Raw genomic sequence first — 25,000 nt, 5'->3', positions numbered from 1 at the left:
CAAAAAAGAGAGAACTGAGAAATATTTTAACTTCTAGGAAGGCTGCTGGCAATCAATGGAGACAATGCTGAGCTGGACGGAACAGACATTTGACTTGGTATAAGGCATCTTTCTGTGTAGGGGAAAGTCAAAGAGTTCAGCTGTTTTGTAATATAATAATATATTATGCAAAATATCAAGGGTGGCGCCAGCCAAAGGGGTCCCAGCTAATAGTTAAATCCAGGTACAGGATCTTCTAGATGTTCTACAAGCCAAGGTGCTTTCTTTCAGAACATCTTTCTGAAAAACAGTAGTAACGTAAGAGTGCATCTGATAAATTTTAGTGTCCATGTTAGTATCCCATTGCATGCACAGTGTTCCAGATTAGATATGTAACACTACTACAGCCATGTGTGGATCTGTCACTATAGAGGGGCCTTCTAAATACCATCTTCTGAAATACCCATACAGAGCAGACAACAAGGAAGCCAGAACAAACAAGTCTCTGATACAATGAAGTTAAAGAACTGATGATTTAAGATAAGTGAGATTTTAAAAGCTGTTAGCCAAAGAATGATTAAACTGTTCAACATTAGCCATTCAGATACCCTTTGATTATATGTTCTTTTGACCTTGTTTGCTTCAGCAGATGACCCAGAGAAGATTAGGGTCCTGTCTGTATCCCATCTGTTCTGTTTACAGTTAATTGAAGAAGTTTGACATTAAAGATGCAGAAGACTGTTTTCTCTGTGATTATGCCATCTATGGAACAAAACTGGATGTATAAGGTCAGTTAGTTTTATATCACTCCCTCTATTTCAAATTTAGACAAGAGACTCCTGTGAAGATTAGTTTATTTCATGTATCTATTACAATATATATTATCAAGATGACAATAAGGGATTCACAGTAATAACTGTTTAAACATTGTTCAATATGAAAGATGATTTTTGCAGAAGAGTCAGGAAACTTTAATTTTACAAGATACACTAGAGTCTCACTTATCCAACATAAACGGGCCGGCAGAACGTTGGATAAGCGAAAATGTTAGCTAATAAGGAGGGATTAAGGAAAAGCCTATTAAATGTCAAATTACGTTATGATTTTACAAATTAAGCACCAAAAACATCATGTTTTACAATAAATCGACAGAAAAAGCAGTCCATGTTATGTAGTAATTTTATGTAGTAATTACTATATTTCTGAATTTAGCACCAAAACATTGCAATATATTGAAAAAATTGTCTAAAAAAACATTGGCTAGACTACAAATTGCATAAAATGAACTTACAGAAGCAACATTGTCAGACATTAAATCCATAAAAAGTTCAATCTTTGCTGCCTGGAGAAACAGTTGTGGATCAGGGCGGGAGGCAAACTGCATTGGATAATCCAGAATGTTGGGTAACAAATGTTGGATAAGTGAGATTCTACTGTACATAATCTCTCATTAGGCTCTCCTCATCTCTCTGCTGTCAACCATCGTATTGTGTTCTACCAATGAACTGCTTTATAAAAAATATTAGTACTTTTCTATGCTAACTGGCAGAATGTTTTAATTTGAATTATGTTCCAGATCAGATTGTATTCCAGATAAGATCTGTGTCATATAATCAGAATTTTGAATTATTCAGGATGGTTCGAAAGATAATGAAAATGATGATAACAAATGGCTGACAGAATACTCTAAAAATATAAATACACACACACACACACACACACACACACACACACAGATTCACTTTTACTAAATTGTGTAGATTTTAGCATGTAGCCACTTCAGCTTGGAAACTTATAACACATAATATAACTAAACATCTTTTTCACTAGATATATTCAGTGAAATCGTAAGACCAATTTTACATTTGTGTTTATCAAAGCATATATGGGTAACAAAAAGATACATAACCACCTCATAAATCTTTTTTATATAGATTATAAATATAGATTTGCTGACACTGTCATCTTTGAAATACACTTTGTAGTCTCTGCCTTCAGATATTTATATGGCTATCCAGAAGGAAAGGTTCCACTCTCTAAGGAATATACCCAATACTGTTAATTACTGCCACAGTTTAGTTGACCATACATTTTGAAAACGTAAAATTTACTTAGTAACGTTATTCAAAGAATAGACTAATTTCCTCATTTTATCTAAAATCCAATCCAGGAGGACTGATATTGACAACAGTTAATTTGGCACTGTAAAAATGAATGCTAGCAAGTTCAAATAGTCAATTTGGGGTCCTGTTTGTGAGCTTTCGCCACAAGTCCTCATCATTTTCATACACAGCTTTTCACTCTTCCATGGCATTTATAAGACAAGGTAACTAATGCCAATGAAAACAGTTCTTATTCCTATAAAAGTCATGAAAATATAACTAGGCTGTTGTATGTGTGCCAGCAAGAAGCCCCAAATGGGTTTTCAAGGAGGGGCGAGTGGATTTTATTTCCTGAAACCAGGAAACTTAGGTCTTAAAAACAAATTCCATGTAGAGATAAGTATAGAGGAAGGGAAAAGGAAGTAGAATTGAAAACTGAGAAGTGAGGAGAGAAAAACTCCACTTTGTACCTAACCCTTAAAACAGGTCTCAAGAGAGTTCAATGGCGTAGATCAGATTTAAAAGTTAATTAATTTCTGTAGCTCTCCGCATTTCTTGTCTTATTATTTCAACAGTCTTTGTTGTACAAGAGCAGTAGATCACAAACTTCATGAAACCATTTTCCAACTTTATTAGACCTTCCATGCCTATATATCCTAAATCCTCCATTGTTGATATCTACTGAATGCCTACAGAATAAGTCCTGAGCCATTTCAATTTTCTGTCTAGCTCTCATGGGTCTTCAGCAGCATATCTGTCCACAGCTCCTTCTTTCCACACATTTTGGATCTAAACCCACACTTCCAGTGATTCTAAAAGGTTTACAATTTAACTGTTTACAAAAAAACCAAAACATTTTTGTGCCCATTTACATCCATTCACACCCTGAACACTTTCTTGAGAGAAAGGTAGGATATAATTCAATACATTAAAACATTAAAATAACTCTTCCCCCAATAAGTTGACCATTTTAAGAAACAGAGTCTGGTTTTACATGTGCCATATAAAAAACAACTTCCATTAAGTACCGTATATACTCGAGTATAAGCCAACCAGAATATAAGCTGAGGAACCTAATTTTACCACAAAAAACTGGGATAACTTATTGATTCGAGTATAAGCCGAGGGTGGGAAATGCAACAGCTACGGGTAAATTTAAAAATAAAAATAGATACCAAAAAAATTTCATTAATCAAGGCATCAGTAGGTTAAATGTTTTTGAATATTTACCATATTTCAAAGAAAAACAATAAACTAGCTCTATAAGTGGAAAAGTAGGGGCAACAAAAACAATATGGTATCAACAATAACCTAATAATAATAATAATAATAATAATAATAATAATAATAATAATAATAATAATAATAATAAAAACTTCATTTGGATCCCACCCTATCTCCCTATGGGGACTCAGGCTGGCTTTCAACATAGTAACAGGCAAACATTCAATGCTTATATAAACAATACAGAGCTAGATATATATCTATAATTATAGATACTAATTTCACATATGCATTTCCCCCTGAAACGTTTGCAAATCCCCTCTGTGTGTGTGTGTGTGTGTGTGTGTGCATTTCTCCTACAATATTTGCAAGCGCTATATATTTATCTAGTCATGTCTACCCTGTTTCCCCTAAAATAAGAGATCCCCAGAAAATAAGACCTAGTAGAGGTTTTGCTGAATTGCTAAATATAAGGCCTCCCCCGAAAGTAAGACCTAGCAAAGTTTTTGTTCGGAAGCATGCCCGCCAAAGAGAACACCAGAGCATGCAGGATCAGTAAATGTATGTACCATAAAGTGTTGTACATGGAAATATTGGTAGTAGCAAGAAATTCTTGATAGGATTCACAGTTTGTCTGGTTATGTTAGTTTATTATGACAACTACTGTACAGTATATAATAAATGTTCATTTTTTTTTGTTCAACAATAAATGTGAATTCTTCTTCATGGAAAAATAAAACATCCCCAGAAAATAAGACCTAGAGCATCTTTGGGGGCAAAAATTAATATAAGACACTGTCTTATTTTCAGAGAAACACGGTATGGACAGGTTGCTCACCTGTAACCATGTTTCTTCGAGTGTACTCTGTGAATTCACACTAATGGAGAAGCTGCGCCTGCGCAGGTTCCGACGGAAACTCTTCCAAGCTGAAGTTCAAATTTTGGCGGTAACCACGCCCCCCTTCCCAAGGGGCATATAAGGCAGCCCCAGGCGCCCGCTCTCCAGTTCCTACGCCGCCAAGGCAACGAGAAAGGGAGAGGTTTGCCAGAGGGGAAGGAAGGGCGGGTTTGTGTGAATTCACAGAGTACACTCGAAGAAACATGGTTACAGGTGAGCAACCTGTCCTTTTTCTTCGTGTACTCTGTGAATGCACACTAATGGAGACTAACACGCTAAGGTCCCGGATGGTGGGACAAGGCAAACTCGACAATCAGTGAATGTCCAAACACATGTTTATTAGGACATAGAAAAAATAACCGTCCCAAGGGACCAGTGCAATAAATTGTCCGAAAGGACCAGTGCAATGCAACATGAGCATCATAGAAGAAGAACATAACATGGAAGGAATTTTTCAATAAACATGATAGAGAAAAATACACAATTGCGTAGTGCATATAAACGCTCTCCCAGGGGGAGAGGGACAAACACATCTTGGTCTTTGGCATATCCGCCAGGGCCAACGAGGCGGTACAAAGCAACAGAGCAACTGCTCAATACAATCATGGGAAAAAACATATCCCTAGAGGCAGGTATGGGGAAAAAACCCCGTCCAACTTGAAGGAGAGGTATAGAGAGTCACCTGTGGGTGAATATGAAGAGAAAAAACGTCTGAGAGTCAGGAGAGGCAAGATGAGAGTACTGATCTTGCAAAGGCCGAGTCTTTAAGGGCCTTACTGTCCAGCCTGTAGTGAGAGACAAACGTGAGAGGGTTTGACCAGATAGCCGCTTTACATATGGAGTCAAGCGGAATACCCCTAAGGAAGGCGGTCGACGCCGAGAGGCCCCTAGTCGACCTCGGGCGGATGGAAGGAGGGGGAGGTCGCTTGGCTAGTTCATAGGCCAACTCAATGGCCTGAGCGATCCAGTGGGACAGTCTTTGGGAAGAGATGGGATTACCCAACTTGTCCTGGGCATAGGCGACAAAGAGTCTTTGTGACTTACGAATGTCCTTAGTACGGTCCCTGTAGAAAAGAAGTGCTCTCCGAACGTCGAGAAGGTGCAGTTTTTGCTCGAGAGGAGAGGAGGGGTTAGAGAAGAAAGCTGGTAAGACAATGTCCTGGTTGAGGTGGAAGGCTGACACCACCTTAGGAAGAAAGGTAATGTCCGGGCGAAGAACAGCGCGGTCATGGTGGAAACGAAGATAAGGCTCGTCGACTCTGAGGGCAGCGAGCTCGGATGGCCGTCGTGCCGACGTGATCGCCACCAGAAAGGCCAACTTCCAGGAGAGCAGGCGTAGATCGGTCGAGGCAAGCGGTTCGAAGGGAGCAGAAGACAGTTGAGAAAGTACAAGTTCGAGGCTCCAGCCCGGCGTAGGTGGTAGCGACGGCGGGCAGATGTTATTGTAGCCCCGGAGAAAGGTTTTGATCAGGTGGTGAGAAAAAAGAGATGGCTGGCCGTGGCGCTGAAAAGACCAGGAAAGAGCTGCGAGATAAGCTTTTATAGAGGCAAGAGAAAGTTTCTTCTCGACGAGAGTCATGAGGAAGTCGAGGACCACCGATACCGAGGTCGGGAAGGTGTCGACGTTACGGGATCGAAGGAAGGCATGAAAGCGAGAGAGTTTGTAGGAATAAGCCTTGGTAGTAGACGGCTTATGGGCTGCCCGCAGGACGTCTTGCAGATTCTGCGGAAGAGAGGCTAGGTAAGAATCCTCCATGCAGTGAGATGAAGGGAAGAAAGGTCCGGGTGAAGAATTTTGCCGTCCTCCCGTGAGAGAAGGTGTGGTGAGAGAGGCAGAGGTTGAAACGATCCTCTGGAGAGGCGAAGAAGGGCTGGATACCACGGTTGGCGGGGCCAGGCCGGAGCTATGAGAATCGCCGTGACCGAGATCGAGAGAAGTTTTTCGAGAACTTTCGGTATGAGGGGAATCGGTGGAAAAAGATAAAGCATCTCCGCCGACCAGTCCAGAAGAAAGGCATCCCCTAGGCAGCCGGGGAAAGAGTTCGGGGGGAGCCTCGCTCCGTAGCGGGGTAGCTGAGCGTTGTGGGGAGACGCGAAGAGATCCAGAGTAGGGCGCCCCCAGAGGCGGAACAGACCGTCGAGGACCTCGGGATTGAGCTTCCATTCGTGAGAGGAAGAAGTCATCCTGCTGAGGGCATCCGCTAAGCCGTTTTGGGCGCCCGGTAGGTGGATTGCAGAGATCTGTACGCCGTGGGCTATGCACCAAATCCAGAGACGAGAGGAGAGGAGCATCAGTTTCCTCGAACCCGTACCACCCTGTTTGTTGATGTAGAATACTGCTACCAGGTTGTCCGATTGAATGAGGATGGACTTGTGGCGGATGAGGGGGGAGAATGCTTTTAGGGCTTTGAGAATGGCGAGAAGTTCGAGGAAGTTTATGTGGTTGGCCCTCTCTGACGGGGACCAAAGATTTTGAACCGTTAGACCGTTCATGTGGGCTCCCCAAGCGTAGGTGGAGGAGTCTGTGGTTATGGTTAGCGATGGCGGGGCTGGATGGAAAGGAAGGCCCTTGCACACGTTTTGGTGAGACATCCACCATGAGAGAGACTGGCGGACGGACGACGGTACCGACAGGTATCTGGAGTTGTGGTGGTGGAACGGTTTGAAAGTGTCTATAAACCACCTTTGCAGGGTCCGAAGGCGCAGCCTGGCAAACGGGGTCGTGAGAACCGTGGAGGCCATGTGGCCTAGAAGGACCTGAATGACACGGGCTCTGACCCTCCGGGCAGATCGACAAAGGGCGATATGGTGGCGGAGAGCCAGGAATCTGTCGAACGGAAGTGACACAGTCTCTGCGACGGAGTCGAAGAGGGCCCCGATGAACCGGATTCGGGTTGACGGGGAGAGATTTGATTTCTCGGAATTGAGTTGGAGGCCGAGAGATTTTAGAAGACGCAGCGTGAAAGAGACGTGATTTTGGAGAAGAACCGGGTCGGGCCCGACGAGAAGCCAGTCGTCCAGATAAGGAAAGACCGTGATGCCATGTAGCCTGAGGTGGGCCGCTACGGCGGCGACAACCTTGGTGAAGACCCTCGGGGCCGTGACGAGACCGAAGGGCAAAACGGTAAACTGGTAGGTTTGGTCGAGAACTTTGAAGCATAGGAACCGTCTGTGCGCCTCTCGTATTGCCACGTGGAAGTAGGCGTCTCGTAAGTCTATGGAGGCAAAGTAGTCTCCCCGCTGCAGCATCGGGAGGATAGAGGCAATAGAGACCATCCTGAATTTGGAGGGGCGAATGAATATATTGAGTGCCCTTAAGTCCAGAATCGGGCGTAGCCCGCCTCCTCTTTTCGGGACTGTAAAGTATCTGGAGAAGAAACTTAAAGGGTCCAGTTCGGGAGGGGAGGGACGGATAGCGCCTTTGGCCAGTAGCGCTTCGACTTCGGCCAGTATCTCTGGGGAAGGGTTTGAGTGGAGAACGTGACCTGTAGGAGGGAGGTCCATGAACTCTAAGGCGTAGCCGTCTTGGACAATGCGGAGAACCCATGCATCTGAAGTAATAGAGTCCCATTGATTGTAGAAAGGGGCTAGTCGGTCTGCAAAGACACCGAAGGGACGAGGCAGCGTGGGCTCTACAACGGTAGCGGGCGAGGAGCTTTGGCAGGGGTTGGCGTCAGGTACGCCGATTAGGCTGCGGAGGAGCAGGGGTGGATCGACCGCGTTGCTTTTGCGGATGAGGTCCCCGGCGAGGTTGGTGATGGGCTTGATTGTTCGAGCCCGAAGGCCGCCTGAAAGAATGGTGTCTGAAAGATTGCGGCGGGAAACGGCGGGAACGGTGCGGGAACCAGCGAGTGCGCTGAGGTTGAGGTTGGTCGCCACATTTAGACGCAAGAATTTTAAAGTCATGATTAGACTTGAGTTTGTCATCGGTACCGGCGTGAAACAGTCCGAGCGCGTCAAAGGGAAGGTCCTCAATGACCTGTCTGGAAGATGAGGAGAGACCCGAAGACCTCAGCCAGGCGTGGCGGCGAATGGAAATCGCGTGGGCAATCATTTTACCCGCAGTATCACCTGTATGCTTCGCCATTTGTATTTGGTGGTGAGCGAGCGAGTCTGCCTCCTGTTGGAGGGTAGTGAGGACGGAGCGGTCTTCGTCCGACATCTTAGCGAAGAAGGGCTGCGCCTTCTCCCAGATAATTTGTTGGTAGGCACCCATGCAGGCTCCATAATTCGCCATGCGGCAAAGCAAAAGGGCTCCGGAATAAAGTTTTCGACCCACGGCGTCGAAGCGCTTCCCCTCTCTGTCGGCCGGAGTATTCGACTGACGACCTGAGGATTGAGAGGCCTTAACGACCAGGGAGTTAGGGTCGGGATGGTGTTTGAGCCACTCCAGGGTATCATCGTCGGTACGGTACCAGGTCTCGATCCTCTTCGAGGTCGGAGGAATGGAGGAAGGGTTTTTCCAGGAGGCCTGGATAACGTCCAACAGATAAGGCAGAAAGGGGAGTAGCGTGGCCGGCGGAGCTTGGGCCTGCACCCTTTTGAAGACTGGGTCAGACACTGCTTTGGAGGTTTGCTTGATCTCCAAACCCAGGGCGTCGGCCATCCTGACCATTTGCTCAGCGAAAGCACGAACATTGTCAGTAGGAGAAGGCGGGTCCGCCTCATACGCGTCGTGGGGAGGAGAGAGGTCGAGACCGAGAGAGACCACCGAGGCCGAGAGGACAGAGTCTGGGCGGTCGACATCAACATCTTCCTCCTCAGCCCCTTGGGGGGACTGAGGGGGAGAAGACAGCACAGTCTCGGGAGGAGGCAAGGCCTCGCGGGAAGAGAGGGCCGGAGGCCGAAGGTCCTTAGAGGCTGAGGCCTGGGCTGCCCGAGCCAGGCGAGCCGTTTGTCTGCCACGCTCCGGTGTCGAGGTGGGAGGGAAGAGCTGTTGGCGCGACGAGCGAGGCGGCGCAAGGGGCTCCGGCACCGGCACCCTGACCACCGTTTGGGTAGAGTGGTGGGGTGAGTCCTGCAGCTCCCCATCAGACAGGGGGTGCAATGGAGACTGAGAAACATCTCTAGGCCTCTGGGCTGGTACAATAGGAGAAGACCTTCTCGAGGAAGTTGTCGAGGAAGATGGCGGGTCTTTCTTTGAGGAGGCCGAGGAGGAGGAGCGCTGAGTTAGCCGTTTCTTCGCCGGCGGTTGCTTGGATGCAACCCTCAAGGACTTGCCAGGTGTGGGAGGAACCACAGCTGAGTCGGATTGCGCTCGACGAGACTCCTCGTGAGCCCTTTTAAAGGCTATTTTGATAGCAGAGGAGGACGGAGGGGAACCGATACGAGAGCGGATCGAGGTCACCGAAGCCAGAGAGCTCGACGTCGAGGAAGGTCCCACCTTTCCGGAGCGGGTCGACACGGTCGCCGTCGTCACAGTACACGGTGGTTTGACCGGTTTAGCGGCCCTGGAGGTCTTGGACGCTCTGGACGAGACCGAGGAAGCCTTGGCTGCCGGAGGCTTAGTTGGTGGCGCCGACATAGCTCTCAAAGCTGAGGACGCCGACGTACCCGACGTCGACGGAGTCGGTTCTGGCGCGAGAGACTTTTCGTAGAGCGCCGCTCTAAGCCTAGCGGCTCTGTTCTTTCTGGCCTGAGCCGTGAGAGCTAGGCAAAAACGGCAGGTACTGACCACATGAGCCTCGCCAAGACAGAAGAGGCACTTGGCGTGGCCGTCCGAGTCAGGAATTTTAGCAGCACACTGCGTGCAACGCTTGAAACGAGTAGTAGACATGCGAAGAGTCCGAAGTGAACCTTGCGGCGGAAAAAAAGGAACTGGAGAGCGGGCGCCTGGGGCTGCCTTATATGCCCCTTGGGAAGGGGGGCGTGGTTACCGCCAAAATTTGAACTTCAGCTTGGAAGAGTTTCCGTCGGAACCTGCGCAGGCGCAGCTTCTCCATTAGTGTGCATTCACAGAGTACACGAAGAAAAAATATATTTGTGTGTTCATTTCCCCCTTGTAATATCTGCAAGCCCTATATATAGGTAGGTAAGAATATATTCTTATCTAGCCAGACAGCTCTCTTTATATGGATATTTGCAGATACTTGCAAACATATGAGGGTAAATTCATATATAAAAATAATGTATATGTATGGCTACAGATACACAGGTACATGGATCTATATGTATAAAGGATTTGCAAAGACCTGCAAACATATGAGGGGAAATTCATATATAAAATTAATGTATATAGATAGATACACATATAAAGGTACATAGAGATGGCAAAAGCTTGCAATGGGTTAATGCCTATATATCTGTAGGAGCGTTTAACAAATATTTCAGGGGAAAATGCTTTCATAAGCTTAATGAATATATATTTTTCTTCTTCCTGACTTGCAAGGGTATCTTTCTCTTTTCAAAACATTCCCTTGATTAAGAGCAAGGGAGGCTTTGCAAAAGAAAATACACTGATAAGGGAGGAGAAGAGAGAAATAGATCACATATTCCAAGCAATAGCCTACAGGCTCTGTTGCTGGCCTTGACCTTGACCCGATTATAAGCCGGGGGAGGCTTTTTCAGCTCATAAATAAGGGCTGAAAAACTCGATTTATCTTCGAGTATATATGGTACTTTTCAATTTTATCAAATTAGAAAATCTTCTAATGTAAGAAACATAAATGAAAGCCACTTACAAAGCAGGATGAGGCATTTACAACACTTATGGTGAGAAGGCTTGTGACAGTATAGCAAATAGTTTGCCACACAGCATAGTCAGGCTTACAATTATGATTCCAAAGCATGACACCTTTCTTTTATACAGGTGTTGAAAAAATTAGGAACCCAGATGCTTTTTGCTGAAATAAATTTGGATTTATTTTTGGACCAGATAATACAGAAAACAAAACATAAATATGTGCATACGAATTATTTGCCAATAAAATGATTGGTCAGATATGTTATAATAATCTTATAACCGTATGTTTAATCAAAAAGCTTCAAGAACTTTTAAAACATGAATGGCACTGTCCAACTATCTATCTGTTTACTTCAGGATATGTTAACTTGAAGATATATTGTATTTGAAACATTTTACATAAACATGAGAAATAAAACACAGCGGTTCATTTATTTCTCTTAAACAGATAGATAGCTTTCCTGTCTCTAAATAATTCATCACTAGATTCTTCCAAATTATTATCAAGTAATATTACAAATGCTTGGAAGTTTATTCAAATAGCAGTAAAAATATCACATTTGATTTGGTAGATCAAAAAAGTATAATTTGTTCAGTATGGCCTAGAATTATTACTGTCTTTTGTTTCAATTTTCAGGAACAAACTAAAAGGAGTTGAGAACAAAAGAAATATATTTCTTAGAACCAAAACTGCTACAATATTTTACTTCTTCCTACCTTTGAAGGGAGTATAATTCTATCTATTTTGACACTTGTGCCCTAAACACATAAGATTTACAGACAAATTTGCTTAGATTTCCACTAACATGACTACTGTCATTGACAGAGATCCAGTGAATATATCTTTGGCAACTGCGTGTATTACAGCCCTAGTATGTTTATGGACCCCACAGATATGTACAAAAATCTTGAAGAGGTTAAGAGCTACCACCAATTTCCTAGATCATACAAATGACCAGCAGGGCAAGAGGTTCCCTACATGAGGCAGGAACAAATACCTCTTTGTAACAAGTATGTTTAAAGGAAGCAGCGGTTAAAACAGTTGCTGAAAAAGCCCACCCTAATAATCCCCATTGTACTGGATTGTTTATGATTAGTCAGTCCCTCCAAAAATAATAATAATAAAACTTTTTAAATACCCCGCCACCATCTCCCCGCAGGGACTCGGGGCGGCTCACATGTGTCTGAGTCTTAAGGAAGATACTGAAATACATGTTAGCCCCTAGTTCTAAGGGTTCCTGGATGGGACTTGATCCACAATTGATTACCTAACACAGATTGTTTGGGTTGCTTTGCTGGATGCACTAAACCAGAACAGAAAAGTGCTTTCTTGTAGCTCTATTGGATTGCTAAATATTTCCTGTACCCTTAAGCCATGATCTCCTTCAGGGCTATCTCTTACAGAATCAATCTTGAAGGTATGAACTGGCATCCTCTTAGTGGCACATACAGGCATGCCTCAACCATACTCCTGTAAGTCTCTTTTTGGGTTGATGCGGAAACTGTTGTTTCTATATTTATTTATATCTAAATCCAATTTAAGAAAAAAAAATTAGACATGTCCCTCTGCTGTCAGTTACGATAATCTAGAGTAGAGGTTCCCAAACTTTTTCAGTTAGGGAATCCTTCAGAATACATTTTTTTAATGTGGAACCCTGACTCTATCCCCGAGTTTTAGTAAGTGTTGTGAATTCACAAATGTTTTCCTTCTTTTGTTTACTCCTATTACTTGTGGGTTTTGTATAATGTAGTAGGTTTGGAAATAAAGAGAAAGCACCTTAAATGTACCCACAAAAGTGAGTTTGTCTTGAAAAGAATGAAGGAGTAGTGGTATGTTAGTATTTACAAAACAAAGAAACTTCTGGATGTTGCTAGAAAAGCCAAAAGCACACTAGCATGTGCGTGAGGACCTTTCTCAGAACTTCCACGTGCTTTCTCAGATGCCTGACTGTTATAAAACAACTCCAGTTAATGAGCAGGTTTTTGGAGATAACACACACAGCCGCTTAGAGACAATCAACAGTTGGTCTTGTATGGTTTTATTTTTAAATCCATTTTCAATTTTATTTTTAGGGGTTTTGTTTGTGGAATCCCTATGATGCTTTTGTGGAAACAGAGGGTTCCGTGGAACGCAGTTGTTTCCAATCTTTGGTTTTCCAAGTGTCTGAGACTTCTACTATCAGAAATCTCAGCCCACTTGCCCAGCAGTCAGGAATTCTGGGAGCTGAAGTCTCAAATATCTGGAGCACCAAAGTTGGCAACGACTGGCCTAAAGAGATATCACTGCAGATTCAGGCCACTCCCTTTCTTGGCCATTTGGGAACTGGGGACAGTGTGCAATAAAAAACAGGTAATAACATTTCAAATCCATTATTAACAGAAAAGAATTTTTTTTGGCTTGGAATTCTAACATGTTAATTGACAACAGAAATCACATCTTAGACAAAACCGTGATTTCAACATTGTGTCTTTTCTTCTTCTGTATGATTTTTAACATCTTTCCATGATGAAAAAACCAGTTAAGCATCAAAATCTTGCATGCTGAATTACAGCAAATTACAATGCCATTATTCCATTCTAAACCTTTAAAGACACAAAGCTTTTAAAGAAATAAAAATATTGATCTTAAGATGCCACTTGATTATTTGTATTCCACCAAAGCAGTTATGTTCAAGATATCAATAAAAACATTCTAGTACTGAAAAATGTATTTTAGAAATAGAAACTATTTATATGTATAGAAAACCAGTTGGAAACTTTCCTCTTGAGAGCAGATATGACTTTTTCAATTAGAGCCTTTACACTATTTCCTTTTTTACAAAACTCTCTGACAATTATGCCATTTCATTGCAAGCTTATACCACATGCTTTAGGGCAAACACATGTTCAGTATTGCTTGCGTCTAGCTGGTGAAATGTGATAAGATCTCTTTCCTGCTGGCTTCTTACTCAATCTGAAATTAAAGCACTGTTTTGCTTGGATTTTTTTAAAAAATATATCCTTTATAGTCTTTTGCTCTAGAGTATTTCAGACCCGACTGGAAACATACCTGGCTAGGAAAACACTGGGAATTGCCAGCCCTGCCTTCCATATTTCACCATCCTCCCCCATATGGCATTAATAAACCCACAAGCTGAATTTTCTGAGGTTCTGTGGCTTACACAGGATATGAATTACTGTAACAATGTGTTTTTAATTTTTCTCTCACTAGAGGCAATGAAATCAGGTAATGTTACTGTTATTCTTGCTTCCCAAATTTATCCACCTCTATAAATGGGTAAGTGGAGTTATGACCAGTGAGGATGCTGATCAATAGCTCAACATGAGCTTTTGTTGTTAACTTGCTTATACAGTTTTTTTAGAATAGTAGTAACTTCATTTTGCTTATTCGGCAACTAATAAAAGAAATTTACTCATCATTGATATATGGTAACAGTCTAAATTTAGATAATCAAAATTTTATAAATATTCAGTATTAACCACTTTTGATAGAGTGTTCCATTCCAAAAGACAATTTTGAATTTATGCCAGACTCAGAAGCATTCTCCTTTTCCTATCACTGCAACATGAGCATTCAAAATAATTCAGCACTCAATAATAACAAACATTATTTATCTCTAGCAGTTATTCTGTAAAAACACAGTATTCTTCAAGCATGCCTCTCATATAATGGATCTAATTAAACTGCTTTTACAACTATGACCTATGAATTGTGAGAAAGGACAGCACAGTATTTTATTAAAGACAGAGACAATTTTAAAAGAGATAAAGACACACAAACAAACTAGTTGACTTTCTAATGATCAGGTTGGTGTAAGATACTATATAGACAGTTATGCAATTGTAAAGAAAGAAAGAAATCAGGACTCTTCTTAAGAAAATGAATTTCCTGTTCTTACCATCAAGCAAAAAGAAGAAACTGGGTTGTTGTGCATTTTCCGGGCTGCATGGCCCTGTTCCAGAAGCTTTCTCTCCTGATTTTTCACCCAGATCTATGGCATGCATCCTCAGAGCTATGAGGTATGTTGAAAAACTAAGCAAGGGAGGTTTATATATCTGTGGAAGGTCCAGGGTGGGAGAAAGAATTCTTCTCTGTTGGAGGCCAGTGTGAATGTTGTAATTAATCACATTTATTAGCATTAATGGCCTTGCAAGCTTCATTCCTGCCTGGGGGAATCCTTTGTTCAGAGGTTTTAGCTGTCCCTGATTGATTCATGTCTGGAATTCCTCTGTTTTCAGACTGTTGTTCTTTATTTACTGATTTTGGAGTTTTTTAAATACTGGTAGCAAGATTTTGTTCATTTTCATGGTTCTTCCTTTCCGTTGAAATTGTTAACATGCTTGTGGATTTCAATGGCTTCTCTGTGTAGTCTGACATGATAGTTGTTAGAGTGGTCCAGCATTTTTGTGTTCTCAAATAATATACTGTGTACGGGTTGCTTCATCAAGTGCTCTGCTATGGCTGACTTGTCTGGTTGAGTTAGTCTGCAGTGCCTTTCATGTTCCTTGATTTGTGTTTGGGTGCTGCGTTTGGTGGTCCCTATGTAGACTTGTCCACAGCTGCATGGTATACGGTAGACTCCTGCAGAGGTGACAGGATCCTTCTTGTCCTTCGCTGAATGTAGCATTTGTTGGATTTTCTTAGTGGGTCTGTAGATAGTTCACCGCCCCCAGTTCCTTCAAGGTCAAGCCAGTCACTTCAAGGATACCGTCCATCCATCTTACCCTTGGTCGGCCTCTCTTACTTCTTCCTTCCATTTTCCCCACCATCGTGATCTTTTCCAAGCTTTCCTGTTTCCTCATGATGTGGCCAAAATACTTCAGCTTTGCCTCTAATAGCTTTGCTTCCCTCCAGTGAGCAGCCGGGCATTATTTCCTGGAGGATGGACTGGTTGGATCTTCTTGTGGTTCAAGACACTCTCAGGATTTTCCTCCAGCACCAGAGTTCAAAAGCGTCTACCTTCCTTCGCTCAGCCTTCCTTATGGTCCAGCTCTGGTCACGAAGAGTCGGAGACGACTAAACGAATGAGCAGCAGCAGCAGACAGTTTGTAGGTGGTGTTTCTTCATCAGCTTTCCTATACAATCAGTGGTTCCCTTGATGTATGGTAAGAACACTTTTCCTCTGGGTGGATCTTTGTTGTTTCTCTCATGGCTTGTTAGCCTTGCAGCTCTTCTGATGTCTGTGGTGGAGTATCCACTGGCCTGTAGAGCCCAGTTTAGGTGGTTTAGTTCACCTTGGTGGGGTTTGCAGATTATTTTTGCACGGTCTGCCAGGGCTTTGATTGTGCTTCTTTTTTGACTTGGGTGATGGTTCGAATTTTTATGTAGGTATCTATCAGTGTACGTAGGTTTTCTGGAACATGGCCATACAGCCCGGAAAATGCACAACAACCCAGTTATTCCGGCCATGAAAGACTTCGACAACAAAAAGAAAATCTGATCTTTGGACAAGATATCATATAGGCTACATATGAAGAGTTTGCAGGATTGGTTGAAAGAGGAGGATCTATTTCTAAAACAGCCTTCCTTGGCCTGATATGAAGGGATTTGGTAATATCTGAAAAATCTATACTAGGTCAGACAATTTTAGTTTTATTCTATAAAATGTGATTTGTATGTTTATTGCTCCATTAGAGTTTCAAACTCTCTGTTATATGGGAAATTTAGGTTTCAGTGTTTAACCACAGCAACTCTAGGTGCACTAGTCTTGTAAAAATCCTTAAATTAACATACTGACCTTGAAGTGAAGCTGAAGCAAGCAGCAATTCCAGGAGAAGGAAATGTAAAGAAGAAGAGAAAAGAGTTAGAGAAAAGATTAGTGAGAATATGCTCTGAAGTTAACACATCAAGAAAAGTGACAGAGGAGTAGCATGGCATCAGAAAAAAGGCAAGAACAGAAGGCAAAGCACAGTCAAAATCTACTGTTTTGGTAAGCTTCCCATCAGCAAGAATCCCCTAATTAGATTACACCATGTTACCCACAAGGAGTACTAAAAAAAATCTTCTCTTTGAGTTCACCCCTACCCCCGAAATATAGCAAAGGGAAATCCTGTGAGGCTTACTCTGAAAAATAACTACCTATTGTTTGAAGATGTATTTTTGTAACATATTATTTATTATTAGGCGTTAACATGGGGTTATTTCTGGAAATTGTTGATAACTTTGTTCAAAATTCCTTATATACAATTTATCTTAACATAAAAATGCAAGCCTTCTTATGCTGCTTGTAAAATGTGAAGAAAATCTAGGACTGAACACTTCACCTTTAAGGAAATGAGGATTCACTGGACTGACACCCTTAAGTTACCTATAATCAAATTCTGTACCACGAGGTGCAATCTAAAAACAATAATGAACATGTCGCTCCTCAACAGTTATATCCACTGTCACAAAGAGTAGGTGTGCTAAAGATTTCTGTTGGAGATTGCCGTAAAACCACATGCCCATGGGTTCATTATTGCCCTATTCATTCTACTGCCCTGCTATTGGAAACATCCATGGTCAATTTCACTGATAAATTAGACATCAACAAGAAAATGTTCTAAGAAGATGGCATCAATTTATAATGTTATCATATATCTTATTGTTTTGTAAGTGGCAAACCAAGTTTTATAATGGTGAGACACATGATCCCTTAACAGGAACACAGCCATAATTTTAACAAATTTCTGTTATCCCTGTTCAATTAACACTCTACATCACAATACTGCTTGCTGGAAATAAATAACTCAATGACATTTATATTCTCAGACAACTGAGGCATCACATTAATTGGTTCTATTTTAAACATGTTTCAGTTGAAAAAAGCAAACACCACTAAGAGTCTTGTGGAACATTAAAGGCTAAGAAGTTTTAATTGGCATAGGTTACATCTGATGAAGTAGACTGGCATTATGCCAAATGAAACCTGTAGGTGTTTAAGGTGTCAAAAGGCTCTTTATTGTTTTTGCTGCAAGAGATGAACATGACTAACCCTTATCCCATTTTTTCAAAATAACAGTATTTCTGAAATTAAATGTATATATTACATTCTTTGGTCTCTTAGTGGTTCTTTGTCTCTTAACCAATATTATAGAAGAGATTCTTACTACACATATTTCCTAGGGACTGATCAATAGGAATAATATTGACACATTTAACTAAAAATAGTATGAATTTGTTATGTAAAAGTTTAGAATAACTAGGATCCATTATTTCCAGATACTTCTGAGGTTGAAAGCAAACAGATTTTAAAGTAGCACTGTATACATAAGCTATCTTAGATTGACAATTCACTTGGGGCTGGTATCAGTCTAAAATTATTTTGAAATCTTAATGTACTGGGGGAAAAGCACATGAAGAAATAATAGTAGGTTACACAGATGAAAGATATTTCTGGAAAAAAGGCACTTCTCCTTTGAAAATAGGAAGGTTCCAGGGGGAAAAAATGGAAAAATCGGCAGGAAAACGATTTCCCCCAGTTTGGGTGGTAGGGGTTCTACATCTTTCCAGTTGTCACAACAAATAACTAATTTATTTACCTGTTAAAGTTTTCAAATGACAAAACAATGACTAGTTTAACTCTAAAAGCCTATTTATTGATAATAATACAGTAATAACTAATTCATAACATTGTTGGTCACTTCATATATTTATAACATGCTTGGAACAGCATGGTGGCATTCTGTAGTTACATTTAACTATGGGTACATCTCCCATTTTAAAGCCCACATCAGTGAAATTGACTTAAACAGAAATGAATAAACAACTTCCACAAACCAAGCAGGTCTAAGCAAGCAATAGGTAAAATGAGATCTTTTATATTAGAAAATAAAGCAAATCTTATTGAAAACAATTTTGCTTCAAGCACACATGCAACATTCATTCCTTGCAGCATTTAGAAGCAGCCACTTTTCTGAACCTCAAAAGCTTGTAACTTTGACACAATATTTTACATTTGGGAGTAAAAAATAGTATAATGGGAATATAAACATATTTATCAATAATGTTTGGATGACATTCAAACAAATTCATCTTATTTTACTATTACAACACGAAAGAACGTGTTTTGTTCAAACAGGAGGGTATTTGCAGTAAACACTTTGGAATTCTCTTTTTCAGTTGTCCTGGTGCTGCATTTTACATTTATTTTGCCTGAACAAAAAAACTAATGGCCAGCAATACGACTAATAAATAGCCAAGGACAATCTTTTCTCAAGAAATCATTATTTTCAACCATCCAATTAATTCTATTGACTCTACAGTTCAATAAATTATATTATATTGTGATCAACACAGAGCTTAGTATGTTTTAACCACATATTCTTTAAATTCCACAGATCCAAATACTTCTTCATGCCCACTAAGAGTGTATCATTCCATCCTTCTAATCAGAATGACTTACCTTGCACTGTATGCCACTGAAGAGCGCCCACCAAAATGTAAGACTATCTTTTTAGTGCAAAGTGGCAAGCATGCTTTTGCACAACAGTGACTGAAGAGTATTGCTAAGATTATTTTGGTGTTATCTTTTAGCTTTTCCATTTAAAAGTCATCTAGATTTATTTATTCTTGAAATAAAAATTATGTACTAAACAGGATAAAATAACCTATGCTGAAGCATCAGAATAAGCTGGCATTCTAATAGGAAAACTCACAGAAATATAAATGTAGAAAAGGAATGAGATTTTTAAAAATGCAAATTATTTTGAAATGTTGACCTTTTGATACATCTAATGTTTTCAGCAGCACACCAGGATTATAGAGTATCATTAAAGGGCAACTGATGAGTACATGCAGAGACACAAACTATTCACTGTAGCATATCCCAAGAAAAATTGCAGCCGGTTAAGAGAAAGCAGCATTCCACCAGCAAGAAATATTGCTTCATAAGAAACTCACTTTCCTAAAAAGTCCCATACAAACCCACCTACAGGCTGGGGTGCAGGGACATACACGTGGCATGGAGAGGACAGTCTATGCGAGGTATGCCTTTTGGGAAGAAGCATTGCGAAAGAAACCACAAATGCAAAAGAAAACCAAGAGAGCAGAAAAGACACAGAAAGCGGGAAACCACAAAAGAAACATCAATGAAACATTAGATGACTGTGGGATGACAACACAGAAGTTAGTAAGAGGAACTAGGGGACTAGGCATTTGATAAGTGAACATAACTGCATAAAAAGAAAGCCAATCACTGAATCGCATACAAGTAAATCAAATTACAAAACAGTTGTGAGTTCCTTCAAAATGAACTACAATCTATTAAGCGTCTTCACCAGGTTTTCAAAAGTTAAGCCATTAACATACTGGAGAGTAGCTTGTACTGGACACAATTAAATTTAATGTCTAAGTAAGACAGTTCTTTTCACCATTACATTTCTTCTTCACTATTTATTCTTTGTGTTATGTTCCTAGCATTCTTTTATTATTACACTGCACCCTCAGTATCTGCTAGAGTTTGGGTCTAAGACCTCCTTTCATATGTAAGTCCCTTATATATAAAATGGAAAACAACTCAAAGTCCCAGAGACAGCCTGAGGATCTGTGAAATAGCAGGAGACTACAGCACGATATGTCTATGCAACAACATAGTACTCGGTGCACAGTAAAAACTATATTTTCGTTTGGAATATTTTTGGAATATTTTTGAATTGTGGTTGGTTGAATCCATAGATGCAGAACCCATGGATAAGGAGGGCTGATTGTATAAAGTTATCCAAAATGCTTGGACCAGAAGTATCTTGATTTCAGATTTTTTAAGATGTTGGAACGCTTTGCACATACATAATGACATATATTGGAGATGGGACCCATGCCTGAACATGAAATGTACTAATATTTCATATACTCTGTATATACCAAGCTCAAAGGTAATTATATATGTTATTTTTGATTATTTTGTGCAAGAAATAATGGATTTTGGAGATTTCGGAATTATAAATAACCTGTGTTATTTGTGAGAAACAGTTGCAGGCCCCCTTGATAACTTACTCAGCCTGTTAATTTTTCCATTTTATGAACTGCAGTTAGGCTAGCACCTATTTGCTCAAGATGCTTTCAAAAGCTACATGAGTTTTACTATTAAGTACTCAGACAAGTATCAGTAATGTATAACCCATTGACTACAAACTAAATACAAATTTCAAGAGTCAATCAGCTGCTCCTTAGTTAAGCATAATCCACTGAGTACAAAGCACTAGATGAAGTGATGTTTCAAATCAGGTATCTTTCAGCCAATTAGTGGCATGAAGTTAGTTTGCAGTCTATGACTGGCAAAAGGATATGACATCTAGAATGTCTGTAAGAGTTATGTTTTCAGATCATTTCACTTCTATTTTGAACATGTTACACAGCCTTTTTAAATTTAAGATGCAAATTTTGACCTTTAAATCCCTACTTAGTTTATGACCATATCAACTGAAGGGTTCCCAGGATCTGTATAAATCGGTTCAAGCATTAAGAGATTCCACATTTTGGCCCATTAGTAAAAACCATTAGACTGAAGTTAGGATTTTCTCAGCAGAGGATCCAATCCCCAGGACTCTCTCACTAGGGAAAGATGTATGACTCTGCCAATGCTGGCTTTTCTCTGTGGACAAGTTTATTCTGACCTGCATTAGGTTTTTCAAAAAAAATTGTTTCTGCATACTGCTGCTGCTGTTTTTCTTCAATTCTGTTGTTGACTGTAATTTTATGTTCATGTTTGATCATCCAGAAGGCTGCTCTATGAGGGTAGTAGGCCCGGGGAGAAAGGGGGAAGTATTAAAAATAGAACTATTACTTGCATGACTTAAGGATTGAAGTAGTTCACTACAATCAACTACGCTCTAGAAAAAGGCATGGATTGTTTCTTCATGTTGTCTGTCACCTACAAGTTAGAAGAGCGGGGTAGGCAAGTTAAGATCTAAGAAATGCAGTGTACTTTTCTTTCCCTGTAGTAGAAAGAACATGACATGGAGAAATGCACAGAATGTCTGTTCTGTGTGCCCCATTACCAGCACGTCATATACAGGTATATGGTAATACCGTGGGACTATGCCTCTGCAGTGTATTTGGAGAAGAATTTACTTCCACTGGGGAATGAATATAGGAGATAGGAGAAATTATAAGTCTTCTTTCTGAGAGTAAAGTGGAGAAAAAGACTGTGGAATGCAATGAAAGCTATATGGAAATGTGCAGTCTTAAACTCTATTGTAGCAAACAAATTTTGTTGAGAAATAGATAAGGCATTATTATTCTGAATTTCCACATTTTGATGTGAGACTTGATCCCTCAGAGGGCTTCTCTATTGTTCTTAATAATATAATTTATTTTTATAATTAATTTTTATCCCATATTTGTTCCTACACAGGATTCAAAGAAGCTTAGAAGCAATTAAGACAAATTACTATAAGAAATATTAATGAAAAGTTAAAAAGCAACTAAACCACAATTCTATTAAAAACCTCAATTTAAAAAACACATTTGAAGCATAACAAAATATAGATATAGCACATTCATAAAAAAAAACCTCCATCTGCTAAAGTCCTGCCATAATCAAACTAAAGTTTTGCCTTAATAAAAAGGTTCTTGCCTGTCTACAGAAAGTCAACAACGATGAGGCCAAATGAACCTACCACATAAAGGACACTTGTAACTTGGGAGAAGCCACAAAGAAGGCTCTCTTCCATGTCCTCACCAAATGTGTATGAGATGATGGTGGGACTGAAAGAAAACTTTCCAAAATATAGATAAATTCACAGATGGAAATATGGTCTTTAGGATAGTCTAGACCAAAGTCATACACAGGCCATAACCATTACTTTCAAGTGGACCAGCAACAGATTCAGCATGGGAGTTATATGCTCCTTATAACCAGTTATAGTCAGAAGCCTAGACAAAGAATTTTGAACTTGCTAGGCTTTCCAAATAGTTTCCAAAGCCAGTCTCGCATAGAATATGCACAGGGCTATCACCAACAGAAGCACATGTATCCGAAACTAATATTTCACTAAGTGTCAACTGCATAGGAATTCAGCAGATCTTTGCTCCTACTATCAACACAAACTTCAGAAACAGTAGCATCTCTTTTTGAAACATCAAGTTCTTTTAAAAAATCAAGTAAGCTCAAATGTCCTAGCTTTAGAAGCTTTTGTCTAGCCTTTGTGTCCCAAAATGCTATACCCTTACCTTTCCAGTTCTGCTATCTTCTTATCTTTATCATTCTTCTCATTTTCCATCTCCTTCAGGATTTCCAATAGACGATCCACTTCAGCTTGAGCTTTACAGGACTCTTCCCGGTGCCGTATTACCTCTCGTTCCAACAGCTGAAATCGGTCACTCATCTCTGGACTGGACTTTGCCTCCAATGTTGCTTCATGAGCCTGTATAAAAAGATATTCTAACAGATGTTGTTCACATTCACAACAGAAAGCCTTCTGTTCTAAAGACTGATATAAGAAACATTCTGCTATATCAATGCAAGGATCTATAGTACACCAAACTCTTTACAATTATGGCCAGCCAGAAGTCATCATGCTCTGTTCTAGGTTTTCTAGAGGCAAGAGCCTTTAAGGGAGTTACCCTATGTATAAGTCTAGAAATTGTTAGTAAAAATCAACCCCAACAAACTATGTCAACCTATCCACAGGTCAATGTAACCAGTATTGTACTTAATCATTATTTTAAAAAAGGAACGGTTCTCTTCTCTGAGCGGCAAAAGGAGCAACCTAAAAAGGACAATGATCTTCTCTACTCTTAGCTGTGGTGCTGCTTCTGTCCTTTTTAAATGTCTGGATGGAGAAATGGTGGATGTGTGGTGCAGCAGAGATGGTTTCCCCTCTCTGCGGAATGACTCTCAAATTATCCATGGTCATATCATAATCCATATTTTGGGCCACAAAACCTGCCCTCAACTTATACACAAAATCAACTTGTTCATGAGTATACATTAGAGAGCCAGAACTCCGGAGACTAGGGTTCTAATCTCCACTTGGCCATAGCAACTTATTGGATGATCTTGAGCAAATCATGTCATCAGAAAAAAGGCAAGGGCAAATTTAGTCTGAACAAAGCTTGCAAAGAAAATCATGTGATAAGTTAACCTTACGATTAGTGTAAAGTCGGAAACAAACTTCAAGGCGCATGGCATCACCACCACAACAACCACTGAAAAACGATAGCCTCAAATTCACATAGGAAAGAAAAGTACTAGACCCTACATGATGGATAAACAAAATTAAAATTCAATCAAATCCTCGCACACACAGAAACACATAGACATCCAATTTGAAAGCCGGGGGGGGGGGGGGGGGGCGGGGGGGGGGCTTTAGGCCCTGCCCCTTCGTGTCATAGCAATCTCTTCAGCCACAATGGCGCCCAGGGGACAGGTAGGGTTCACTTAGGCCTCTTCCACAATGCCTATAAAATACAGATGATTTGATTTGAACTGCATTATATGGCAGTGTAGATTCAATGCCCTTCTACACAGCTATATAACCCAGAATGCCAAGGCATATAATCCACAGTATCTGCTTTGAACTGGATTATCTTGAGTCCAGACTGCCATATAATCCATGTGCAGAAGGGGCCTCATATAATCCAGTTCTAAGCAGATAATATAAGATTATAAATATAATAATTACTATGGTATAATAATACAGAACAACATAATCTCTAAAATCGGGACAGTAAATAAAGAGCAACACTGAAAATGGAAATTCCAGAAAGGAAACAACCAGAGCAAGCTAACATCTCCCAACAAAGGAGGAAGCAGCCAGGCTTTGAAGCTGCAAGGCCATTAAATGCTAATCAAGATGATTAATTGCAGAATCCATACTTCCCACACCAAGACTATTCATTGCCATTCAATCTGGCCAACCAATGATTCCACAAGGTAGAAAGCGGTCAGGCTTGCAAGTAGCAAGGGTACTCCATCCCATTCTATCTGGCCTAGCAAGGATGCCCTATGTAGAAAGCAGCCAAGCTTTTAAGCTGCAAGACTATTCAGTGCAATTCAAGCTGGCCAAACAAGGATTCCCCTACAAAGGAAGTAGCCAGGCTTCAAAGCAGCTTTTTGATTGAGGGTGCTACTCCAGCTCGCCAAACAAGGATTCCCCTAGGTATAACACAGCCAGTCATTGAAGCTGCAAGGC

At 40.8% G+C, this 25,000-nt stretch overlaps 1 protein-coding gene across 18 annotated transcripts in view; it reads right to left on the bottom strand.

Annotated features, from left to right (window-relative positions):
* erc1 (ELKS/RAB6-interacting/CAST family member 1) overlaps nucleotides 1–25,000 on the bottom strand; it is a 233,005-nt gene that overhangs the window by 123,001 nt on the left and 85,004 nt on the right. For all 18 annotated transcript variants that reach the window (XM_062981131.1, XM_062981141.1, XM_062981132.1 and 15 more), the window contains one exon: nucleotides 23,037–23,230. In XM_062981131.1, the coding sequence (XP_062837201.1) occupies nucleotides 23,037–23,230 (194 nt within the window). The remainder of the gene's footprint in view (nucleotides 1–23,036; nucleotides 23,231–25,000) is intronic.

Source organism: Anolis carolinensis, chromosome 5, assembly GCF_035594765.1.
Source record: "Anolis carolinensis isolate JA03-04 chromosome 5, rAnoCar3.1.pri, whole genome shotgun sequence".
Classification (NCBI taxonomy): domain Eukaryota; kingdom Metazoa; phylum Chordata; class Lepidosauria; order Squamata; family Dactyloidae; genus Anolis; species Anolis carolinensis.
The sequence above is the reverse complement of the archived record's forward strand: the minus strand, read 5'-3'. Positions and strand labels throughout refer to the sequence as shown.